Here is an 11,748-nt window from a genome sequence, read left to right on the forward strand (position 1 = left end):
GTTCTCCCTGTAGCGTGGGTCCAGAAGCATCACCAACCAGTAATGACTGTCACCCAAAATTTGGACAATGCGAGGGTCACGGGAAAGGCAGCGTAACATAAACCCAGCCATGTGTGCCAGACTGCAAAGAGGCAAGACTTTCATGTCCTCACCAAGAGGATGACTGACCATGCTCTCCTTCTCATCCTCCTCCTCTTTCTTCTCCTCCCTTTCCTCAGACCATCCACGCTGAACTGACGGTATGACAGTTGGGCAGGTAGTACCGTCTATAGAGCAGAAAACTATCTCCTCTTCTTCCTCCTCCTCTTCCTCATTGTCACCTAATCCACGTTGGGATGAGATGAGGCTTGGCTGTGTGTTACCACCCTGTATGCTTTCTTGTTCCATCTCATCATGCTGCGCCTGCAATTCATCCTCTTTTATTGAGAGAAGAAAGCGATCAGAAGACTGAGAAGCGGGAGGGATGGTGAAGCTAATTATGTCATCATCGCTGCTCACCATCTTGGTGGAGTCCTCAAAGTTTTGGAGGATGGTACAGATGCCTGACATCATGTCAACTACTGATGTTTTATGTGTGGAGTCTGACCTGAATACTGACGGCATTGTTGATGCTGGTAGTCAACAACTGCCCTCTTCTGCTCACAAATCCTTCCCAACATCTGCAGTGTAGAGTTACAATGCATGGAGACATCGCAGATCAGTCAGTGAGATGGAAGCTGCAAACGCGGCTGAAACACGACAAGGGACAAGCAAATCTGACAGATTCAGCTAGGTTTTGAGAAATCGCTGAACCATGAGGTTATGCACATAGGCCAGGCATGGTACGTGTGTGAGCTCGCCTCAGAGCCGCCACCACATTCCAGCCATTGTCACACATGACCATGCCTGGCTATAGGGTCAGAGGTATCAGCCACAGATCACTCTGCTTTTTCAGAGCTGTCCACAACTCTTCAGCGTTTTGTGGTTTGTCACCTAAGCATTTTAGCTTCAGCACAGCCTGTTTCCGTTTGGCAGAGGCAGTGCTGCAGTGCTTCCAGCTTTCGACTGATGTGGTCATTTCAGAGATGGATGTTGAAAAGGAGGAGGTGCAGGAGCTGTAGAATGTGGGAGGCAACCTGATTGACCCAGGGCCTGCAATCTTCGGCGTCGGGAGGACGTGTTATGTTCCACGGTCCTACTGGCTCCTGGCCTCCACTATATTTACCCAGTGTTCATTCAACGAGATGTACCATACCTGCCCTCAAGCTCTTGTCTACGTGTCCGTGGTTAGGTGGCCGTACACAGTAACTGCGTTGTTGAGGGTATGCCTAATATTGTGGGACACGTGCTTGTGTAATGCAGGTATGGCACATCGGGAGAAATAGTGGCGGCTGGGGAACAAGTACCGAGGGACGGCCACCGCCATCAGGTTGCGGAAAGCTTCCGTCTCCACGAGCCTAAAAGGCAACATTTCGAGCGGAAGCATTCACGAAATGTGTGAATTTAGTAGTTTGTCCTGTGGGGCGTTGGCTGTGTATTTGCACTTGCGTTCCAAGGACTTGGGTAGTGGCAACTGACCGCTGCACTGGGACAAGGACATGGACGTCCTTCCTGATGTGCTTCTTGAGAGTGTTCAACGACAGGTGCAGGGCAGGAGGCATCTTGGCATGCAATATGGACAGGGGATTGGCGTGGATGCACAACAGCGGAACAAGCAGTGGTGTCACCCACAGACACTGTTGTTGGACAATGGAGTTCAGCCCACTTAGTCGGGTGCTTTGCTGCCATGTGCCTGTTCATGCTGGTGGTGGTCAACCTGCTAATTTTACTACCCCTGTTGATGCTGGCCTGGCAGGTGGTGCAAATGGTGTTTTTGGGGTTATCTGCAGAGTCTTTAAAAAATAACCAGACTCGGGAAGACATAACAGTTGCACTGGCAACTTCCGTTTTGTTGGCATTACAAGGAACAACTTTCTTGCCTTGTGTCTGCGGCCCCCACAATGCTTATTCCTGCCAGTTGTTCTGCTCTGCCTCCCTCCCCTTGTGTGCTGCTGTCATCGCTCTGTATGTCCCCCTGTCAAGTTGGTTCAGTTACTATATCATCCACTATATCGTCCTCCACTTCCGCACCCTGGGCCTCCTCCTGACTTTTTGGCAATTGCGTCTCATCATCATCATCCACCTCTTGGGACAGCAATTGCACTTTACCACCATCGCCTTCGTGTGACCGTGGCTGCTCCAATATTTGGGCATTGCTACACGAGTTCTCGTCCACTTCCCCATCCCTTGCCACGAACCTTGCACATTTTAAATGGAGGACAATATTTTCCACGTTCACGAGAAATGGCTTATTTTGGAATGCAGTTATATGTGATACGTCTGAAAGAGAACCAAGATATAAAATGGCAGGCCTGTAATTTACTAATATTATTCTACAAGGAGATGTAGTGTGAATAGCTTCAACGACACACTGCAACGCAATGAAAATGGAAGAAATGTATGATTTTTGAATAGTCTTTTCGGTGATATGTCTGACAGAGAACCCCGGCTTTGAATTGTAGGCCTGTAATTTACTGAAATTATTCTACACGGAGAAGTAGTGTGAATAGCTTCACCAACACACTGCAACAGAATGAAAATGGAAGAAATGTATGATTTTTGAACAGTGTTTTAGGTGATATGTCTGACAGATAACCATGGCTTAAATTGTAGGCCTGTAATTTACTAATATTATTCAACAAGGAGAAGTAATGTGGATAGTTTCACCAACACACTGCAACGGAATGAAAATGGAAGAAATGTATGATTTTTGAACAGTCTTTTAGATGATATGTCTGACAGAGAACCACGGCTTTAAATTGCAGGCCTGTAACTGACTAATATTATTCTACACGGAGAAGTAGTGTGAATAGCTTCACCGACACACTGCAACAGGATTAAAATGGAAGAAATGTATGATTTTTTGACAGTTTTTTCGGTGTTATGTCTGACAGAGAACAACGGCTTTAAATTGTAGGCCTGTAATTTACTAATATTATTCTACACGGAGACCTAGTGTGAATAGCTTCACTGACACACTGCAACGGAATGAAAATGGAAGAAATGTATGATTTTTGAACAGTTTTTATGGTGATATGTCTGACAGAGAACCATGGTTTTAAATTGTAGGCCTGTAATATACTAATATTATTCTACACAAAAAAGTAGTCTGAATAGCTTCACCGACACACTGCAACGGAATGAAAATGGAAGAAATGTATGATTTTTGAACAGTTTTTTAGGTGATATGTCTGACAGAGAACAACGGCTTTAAATTGTAGGCCTGTAATTTACTAATATTATTCTACACGGAGACCTAATGTGAATAGCTTCACCGACACAATGCAACAGAATGGAAAAAGAGGCCAATATTTTCCACGATCAGTTCAAATTTCGGGATTTTTATCGCTGAAATATAGAACTGGCTTTATTCTGCAGTGAGCAGAAAAATTATGGACACTGGATTGCTTTTTAAGCAACTAACCAGGATTAAGATAAAAAAAAATCCTTTCTATGTCTTGAAATATCTGTAAGTATTAGAGCAGCAGCAGTACATTCAATGGACCCTCTTGTGTTGTATCATACACTGCAGTCTGCCACATACACTGCCTGCCTGCCTAGCACTGATTATATGCAGCTGGATTAGTCCTCAGAAGGACTGTTAGTTCAGATGGATATAAATATGTTGTGGAATACCTATACTAACTACAAACAAGCAAATCTCTCCCTGATGAAGCAGCACCTCTCCCTACTCTGCCTGATTCCGGGTTACACTGTGACGAGCATGGTGGTGCCAGGTCTTATATAGACCTAATGATGCTGTGCAGCCAACCAATCACTGTAATGCCCACAACCAACATGGCTACGTCATTACAGTGCATGGCAGGCAATCCCTGCAAGTTCATTGGCTCTCTAAAGAGCGCCAAACATGCAGGGAGGGGACCCGAGTTTCCGCCCCAACAACCTGGAAATACTCGTCGAGTGCCCGAGCTTGTCGAGCACCGTGATGCTCAGGTGAGTACTGAGCAGTGGCGAGCACATTCGCTCATCACTAATCATTACTCTTCCGCCAGTCCACTCTAACTTCACTGACTAAATATTCAGTGGTGGAATTTGAAGCTTGTGGGCTCCATTGCACTCCATAAACTTTTTCGAAAAACTAGTATTGAAACTCTGCTTGTTTTTTTGTTTTCATAAGAGGTGGTTTCTAGAAGTTGTTGAGGACTTCACCAGTGTTACTTAATCCCTAATAACCTTTTACTTTGAAGAAAAAATCCAGGAAGTTTTCTTTTTTCATTTTTCTGTTTCATATTCTTATATTCATAAAGACTGTTCACAGCAGAGACAATTAGTGAAATCTCCCCGGATTTCTTATGGCACTCTTATAATATTTTGTGTATATAAGGCATGCCAATAACAACCATATTTCAGATACTTTTTCTCAGAAAGGAAGAAATAAAGCTGCTAAACACAGAAACAGGATGATTATCTTCAGCTTCTTTCATCATCTACGTACTGAGAATTCTATGTTTTAAAAAGTAATGTTTTTAATATTAATTACATTTATAAAGCTCACAGCATTAGTCTTCTTAGGGGTCATTCAGGGACCATCATGATCTGTCATACCACCGGCTTTGGACTGAGGTGAGACAATGTATATATTACATTATGTAACTGTGCGTCATTCTACGTTTTATATACAAAATGACTATTGTTAGTGATATTTCTCTTCTTAAAGATCTGATAAATAAATTACATAATTCAATGTTATTTTGTACAGATGTTTTTCATCAGAATTTCCCTTTTAAAGAAGAAACCACATCAAGGTGAGAGACAAATTACCTCCTTGTTTTTGAAAAAATAATCTTCCAGAATATGCAATACAATAATTCCAACATGGTGACTGAATTTCTGCTTTTGGGATTTCAAAATTTACAAAGTTTTAAAATTTGTTTCTATCTTCTCCTCCTGGTGATCTACTGTGTGACTGTATGTGGAAACCTCCTGATCATTCTGGTGGTGTCCTCCAGCCGATCGCTCCACTCTCCCATGTACTTCTTCCTCACACAACTCTCCTTCTCAGATATTCTAATCTCCACCACCATCGTACCCAACATGCTCCACATTGTGTTATATGAAGGAAGTTCTTTGTCTTTTATCAGATGTTTGATGCAATTTTACTTTTTCTCAGCCTCAGAATCTCTAGAATGTTTTATCCTGAGTGTCATGTCTTATGACCGGTATCAGGCCATCTGTAATCCTCTACATTACTCCTCTGTCATGACTATCACATTTTGTCTAAAAGCTGTTCTCCTGTGTTGGGTGTTAATGTTTGCTGTAACGTTAAATCTACCAGTATCAATCAGTAGATTACAGTTCTGTGGCCCAAACCCAAACATCATTGACCATTTCTTCTGTGACTTAGACCCCATTCTTCAACTTTCCTGCTCAAGCACATTTTTTATTAAAATTGAAGACATGATATTGGCTGTACCTACAGTAATTTGTCCATTTCTTGTGATTGTGGTCTCATATGTCTGCATTATCATCACCATATTGAAGATTCCCTCTGTGACTGGACGTCAGAAGACCTTCTCCACCTGCAGCTCCCACCTGACCGTGGTGTCTTTATTCTACGTATCCATTATTTGTATTTATTTATTTCCAAATATGGAAAATATAAAGAAAACTATTTCTGTGTTCTACACTGTTATCACTCCACTTCTTAATCCTCTCATATATAGTCTACAGAACAGAGCTATTAAGCAAGCCTTCAAAAAACTGAAGAGAAAATCGTCTGCCGTCCTTCAGATGAGTTGATCTATGTGTCTATTATAAAGGGTTTAATACACATAGCAGCATGTGATATATAGAGTTATGTTGTTTTATTTACCTCTTTTAATATATAACATACAGTTAGGTCCAGAAATATTCGGCCACTGAGGAATCATCGTGATTTCAGCTCTGCAGGCCACTGTTTTCTATGTAAAAGAGATGCAATTGAAGTAAAGAATTTTCAGGTTTAATTAAAGGGGTTGAAAAAAATATCCTGTGAAAAGTTTAAGAATTGCAACCATTTTTCTTCAAAGCCTTCTTATTTCCATTGCTCAAAAGTAGTTGGACAAATTCTTTTTCTCATAAATAAAATGTTCATGTTCAATACTTTGTAGATAATCATTTACAAGCAATGACAACCTGAAGACTGGAAGCCATGGACTTCACCAAACATTCGGTTTTCTCCTTGTGAGGTTTTGCCGCCTATACTGCAGCTAACCTCAGTGGTTGCTTGTTTTTGGGTCTTCCTAACTTAAATATTGTTGTAAACCTATGAAATGTGGCTGAATGGGGTGAGAACTAGCGTTGACTCGGAAATGGCAGAACATTCCTCTTCTTCGCCTTAAACTCCTGAGTTGCATTCACAGTATGTTTTGTGTCAGTGTGATGGAGGTCATTCAAAATACTAGATGTAGTAGTTTTTGATGTGGGTGTACTCATTTTTGCATCAATTAACCTAAGTAACACTGAAAATTTTGCAATAAAAGTTATATTATTAACCATACTTTCATGGTATGAGTTAACAAAATGTGCTGTGAAATTGAGTCTTGTCAAAATTTAGGAAATAGTTCTTGCATTCAAAGTGACTTTTATTCCTATATAATGCTAAAGATTGATTTAATGATGGATAAATATATTTTTTTGTTAAAGAAAAACAACTTCTTCCTGAAGTCTAGCAGAGTTTTTACATGGATGCCGGAGTCATACTAAAAATGCGATCTCGGAAGCTGCTGACTTCCTTGAGGGCCAGCTCAGAGACAAAAGTCTATTACTCATTTTTGACAAAAGGCTCTGAATTCCAATAAATGAATAAAGCTGGTAAGTAGAGATGAGCGTTGTTCTACTCGAACTGTTCGCCAATCTCAAATTCGAGCTGTTTTGGGCGGTGTTCGAGCCGTTCGGCGAACACGAACAATTTGAGAAAAATTCGGCTGTTCGAGGTTATGTTCGATAACTGTTCGTGCACCAAAATCATAACTGGATTTTTTCTCAGTAATGATGAAAATTAATGTTAATACGCAGTTTGAGTGTACAGCGGGGTGGGGGGAGGGGCAGGGGATGGATCTCTGCAGGAACAATGAAGATCTCCATTTTTTTTTCTCTTTCCCGCATTTACAGTGGGGAGGTGCAATCTGTCAGCCTATCAGCAGCGCACACACGGAGCGAAGTGCTTTTTTTCACACAAGCAAGGGCATGTGTCATTGGCAGTGTATGTCACATGTCCTTGCCCTATAAGACCAAGCCATTTTCCCCGTCGCCACCATTTTCTCACTGCTGCAGCTGCGTGTTAGACGGCACCGCTGTTGCTGTGTGCGCTATACCTTGTTAATTTCAAGCCAATTTTCGCACAAATATACAGATAGCTTGGGAGTAGGGAATAGTTGTGATTGCAGTCCTTTTAAGGACTAGGTTACAGCATTTCCTACGACTTTTATCAGGCAGGTCTGTGCTCTTAAATAGATAGGTTGTGGGAGTAAAGACTAATTGTAATTGGAGTCCTTTTCAGGACTAGGTTACATCAGTTCCTATCAGTTTTTGCCAGGCAGGTCTGTGCCAGTGCTGTGCAAGTTTTTTTCACAGCATTTGGCTGAATCTAGCAAAGCTAATCCTTTTTGGCCTATTGCAGAGTGTGTTAGCCAGTGGAGTAGCCTATCTGTGTTGCAAGATATACCACCTGTGTACAGAATACTAATTTTTTTACTGCACCTAGTGAAGTAAAATCTTTTGGGCATAGCATCATTCTATTAGTCCATCTATACTGACCTCCATCAGGTTGCAAACTGAATCTAATTTTTTTCTGCATCTAGCTCTGAAAAAATATTGGGCTTCTAGCTGTGTGTGGGTCTTGTTCTATTAATCCATCTATACTGACCTCCATCAGGTTGCAAACTGAATATAATTTTTTTCTGCATCTAGCTCTGAAAAAATATTGGGCTTCTAGCTGTGTGTGGGTCTTGTTCTATTAATCCATCTATACTGACCTCCATCAGGTTGCAAACTGAATATAATTTTTTTCTGCATCTAGCTCTGAAAAAATATTGGGCTTCTAGCTGTGTGTGGGTCTTGTTCTATTAATCCATCTATACTGACCTCCATCAGGTTGCAAACTGAATATAATTTTTTTCTGCATCTAGCTCTGAAAAAATATTTGGCGTTCTAGCAGTGTGTGGGACTTGTTCTATTAGTCCACCTATACTGACCTCCATCAGGTTGCAAACTGAATATATTTTTTTCTGCATCTACCTCTGAAAAAATATTGGGCTTCTAGCTGTGTGTGGGACTTGTTGTATTAGTCCATCTATACTGACCTCCATCAGGTTGCAAACTGAATATATTTTTTTCTGCATCTAGCTCTGAAAAAATATTGGGCTTCTAGCTGTGTGTGGGTCTTGTTCTATTAATCCATCTATACTGACCTCCATCAGGTTGCAAACTGAATATAATTTTTTTCTGCATCTAGCTCTGAAAAAATATTGGGCTTGTAGCTGTGTGTGGGTCTTGTTCTATTAATCCATCTATACTGACCTCCATCAGGTTGCAAACTGAATATAATTTTTTTCTGCATCTAGCTCTGAAAAAATATTGGGCTTCTAGCTGTGTGTGGGTCTTGTTCTATTAATCCATCTATACTGACCTCCATCAGGTTGCAAACTGAATATAATTTTTTTCTGCATCTAGCTCTGAAAAAATATTTGGCCTTCTAGCAGTGTGTGGGACTTGTTCTATTAGTCCACCTATACTGACCTCCATCAGGTTGCAAACTGAATATATTTTTTTCTGCATCTACCTCTGAAAAAATATTGGGCTTCTAGCTGTGTGTGGGACTTGTTGTATTAGTCCATCTATACTGACCTCCATCAGGTTGCAAACTGAATATATTTTTTTCTGCATCTACCTCTGAAAAAATATTGGGCTTCTAGCTGTGTGTGGGTCTTGTTCTATTAATCCATATATACTGACCTCCATCAGGTTGCAAACTGAATATAATTTTTTTCTGCATCTAGCTCTGAAAAAATATTGGGCTTCTAGCTGTGTGTGGGTCTTGTTCTATTAATACATCTATACTGACCTCCATCAGGTTGCAAACTGAATATAATTTTTTTCTGCATCTAGCTCTGAAAAAATATTGGGCTTCTAGCTGTGTGTGGGTCTTGTTCTATTAATCCATCTATACTGACCTCCATCAGGTTGCAAACTGAATATAATTTTTTTCTGCATCTAACCCAGCCAATAGTTTTGGCCTAATACCACAGTTTGGCCACTCAGCTCTGCTCGGTTACCATCCATTGTTTTTTTGTGCAAACAACTCCAGAGTTGTGAATTAGTTAACCACCAAAATGAGTGGAAAAAGGCCTGCTGCTGGTGGAAAGGGGAATAGGCGTGTTGGGAAGGGGAAAAAAGGTTGTGTCCGTGGGGTAGGTGTTAAAGCAACAATAACATCTGCAGAAGAAAGACCATCTTCCAGCCAAACTAAAATGTCTACTTCTTTTAGCGGACAATGTGATAAGATCCTTTCTTACGGCCACGCCAATCGCTACAAATTCCAGATGAGGCACAAAAACAGCAGGTGCTTCAACGGATATCAAGTGCTCCTTTAAGTGGGCTCTCCTCCACATCAACTTCAACATCACAAATACTCCAGTCCTCAAAGGTGTCACCCAAATCGCACTTGCTTCCTCACAGCTCCCAAATCTCCAGCTGCCCGTCTGAGTATGAGGTAGAACAGATGGTTGAGTCTGCAGAGCTGTTTACTCATACTATAGCCTGGGAATCAGAGGTCGACTCCAGCGCTTCTGTGAATCCAGACGAGGAAATGATCTGCACTGATGCCCAGAATCTTTATGAGTCGGATCCAGGACCAGACGCAGAGGGTTCTGACCATAATGTAGACCCTCATTCCCAAACTGTAACTCCTGTTGGTGGAGACAATGAGGAAGACGATGATAAGACTCAAATACCTGATTGGAGCGACAACTTTAGTTTTTTGTCAGGGCAGGAACAGGTTGGCTCTGAGGACGACGGGTGTGATAACACACAGGGTGATGATGATGAGGTTGGAGATCCCACTTACTGTCAACCCACAGTCAGCCAAGAGATGAGGTCAGCAGAGGAGGTGGAGGAAGATGCTAGTGACGACGAGGTCAGGTTGCGCCTTCCTGGACAGAGACGTAGTACTGGAAGCACGTCAACAACTGCATCCTCAAACACAACTCTGCCTCTCACCACAAGTCGTGGTGGCTCTTCAGGTCGCATGGGTGCTAAGCCTTGCATAGCCTGGGCATTTTTTCAGATCGATAAAGATGACCCAACACGTGTTATCTGTAACATTTGTCAGCAAAAGCTAAGTAGAGGCCAAAAAATACATAGTTTGAGTACTTCATGCATGAACCGGCACATGGACATGAAGCATAAGTTGCAGTGGGAAGCTCAGTGTGCTACAATGCGGCCTAGCCGGCCGGGCCAACCACCGTCTGCCATATCTTGTGCATCCGCGGCCTCTTCATCCTCTGTGACTGGGGGGACAGCAGTCACACCTGTTTTGGGGCGCAGACCTGCCACCTCTTTACCCGCAACAGCCAGCGTGATTGGCAGGTCATCATTTTCTTTGGAGGTGGGAACACCAGCTGGTGTTGAGCGCTGTCCGACATCGATAGCACCACCTTTGGATCAAGGCAACCTAACATGTCCGCCTGCATCTTCCTCACAGACCGGCAGTTTGCCGGGGACACCCTTATCAACCCCGTCTAAGCACAATAGCCAGCCCTCGGTCCCTCAGATGTGGACAAGTAAAAGACCATTTCCTCCTAGCCATGAGAAAGCTAAGAGGTTGAATTTCACCATCTGCAAGCTCTTGGCTACAGAAATGCTGCCTTTCCGCCTGGTGGACACAGAGGATTTTCGAGACCTTATGTCCGTCGCAGTGCCCCAGTACCAGATGCCCAGTCGGCACTACTTCTCAAAGAAAGGTGTGCCTGTGCTCCACCAGCATGTCGCACACAACATCACCGCTTCTTTGAGAAACTCTGTGTGTGACAGGGTGCATTTCACCACAGACACTTGGACGAGTAGGCATGGACAGGGGCGTTACATGTCGCTGACTGGGCACTGGGTAACTATGGTGACAGCAGGACAAGGGGCTGCTGTCCAAGTCTTGCCGACCCCACGAGTTGTGCGTCAATCCTCTTTATGTCAAAGTTCCTCCACTGCTTCTGCCTCATCAACCTCCTCTCGGTCTTCCACCTGCTCCCAAAGCCTGTCTGTTCATGCCACAAGCTTTCTAACTGCGCAGAAGGGATCCTGCACACCTCCTTACTATGCTGGCAGTAGGGCTCAACGTCATCTGGCGGTTTTTACATTGAAATGTCTGGGAAATGTGAGTCACACAGCTGAGGAGTTGTGGTCAGCTCTGGAGAACCAATTTCATGAATGGTTGTCTCCACTGGACCTGAAACCAGGGAAGGCCGTGTGCGACAATGCTGCAAACCTGGGTGCGGCCCTTCGCCGGGGCAATGTCACACACGTGCCTTGTATGGCTCACGTGTTGAACCTGGTTGTCCAGCAATTTTTAGCCCACTATCCCAGACTAGATGGCCTTCTGCAGAGGGCACGGTCGCTGTGTGCTCACTTCCGCCGTTCGCATCCCGCAGCTCAGCGACTTACATCTCTACAGAAGTC

The 11,748-nt window shown here is 43.0% G+C and overlaps 1 protein-coding gene across 1 annotated transcript; it reads left to right on the plus strand.

Moving 5' to 3' along the window:
- Positions 1 to 1,728: 1,728 nt before the first annotated feature.
- LOC141167591 (olfactory receptor 11L1-like) lies at positions 1,729 to 5,838 on the plus strand. The gene is made up of 2 exons (XM_073654980.1): positions 1,729 to 1,752; positions 4,891 to 5,838. The coding sequence occupies exons 1-2, from the start codon at positions 1,729 to 1,731 to the stop codon at positions 5,836 to 5,838; spliced, it is 972 nt and encodes a 323-aa protein (XP_073511081.1).
- Positions 5,839 to 11,748: the final 5,910 nt, after the last annotated feature.

The sequence above is a fragment of the Phyllobates terribilis genome, unplaced genomic scaffold (assembly GCF_046119375.1).
Source record: "Phyllobates terribilis strain yellow unplaced genomic scaffold, ASM4611937v1 Scaffold_11__3_contigs__length_659146591, whole genome shotgun sequence".
NCBI classification, from domain to species: Eukaryota; Metazoa; Chordata; class Amphibia; order Anura; family Dendrobatidae; genus Phyllobates; species Phyllobates terribilis.

Excerpts from the sequence above, each read along its gene's own strand:
- LOC141167591 (XM_073654980.1), top strand. The coding sequence starts at position 1,729 with ATGGAGTTCAGCCCACTTAGTCGG. Across the intron at positions 1,753-4,890 it reads AGTTCAGCCCACTTAGTCGG|AATATGCAATACAATAATTC; the intron begins GTGCTTTGCTGC and ends ATAATCTTCCAG.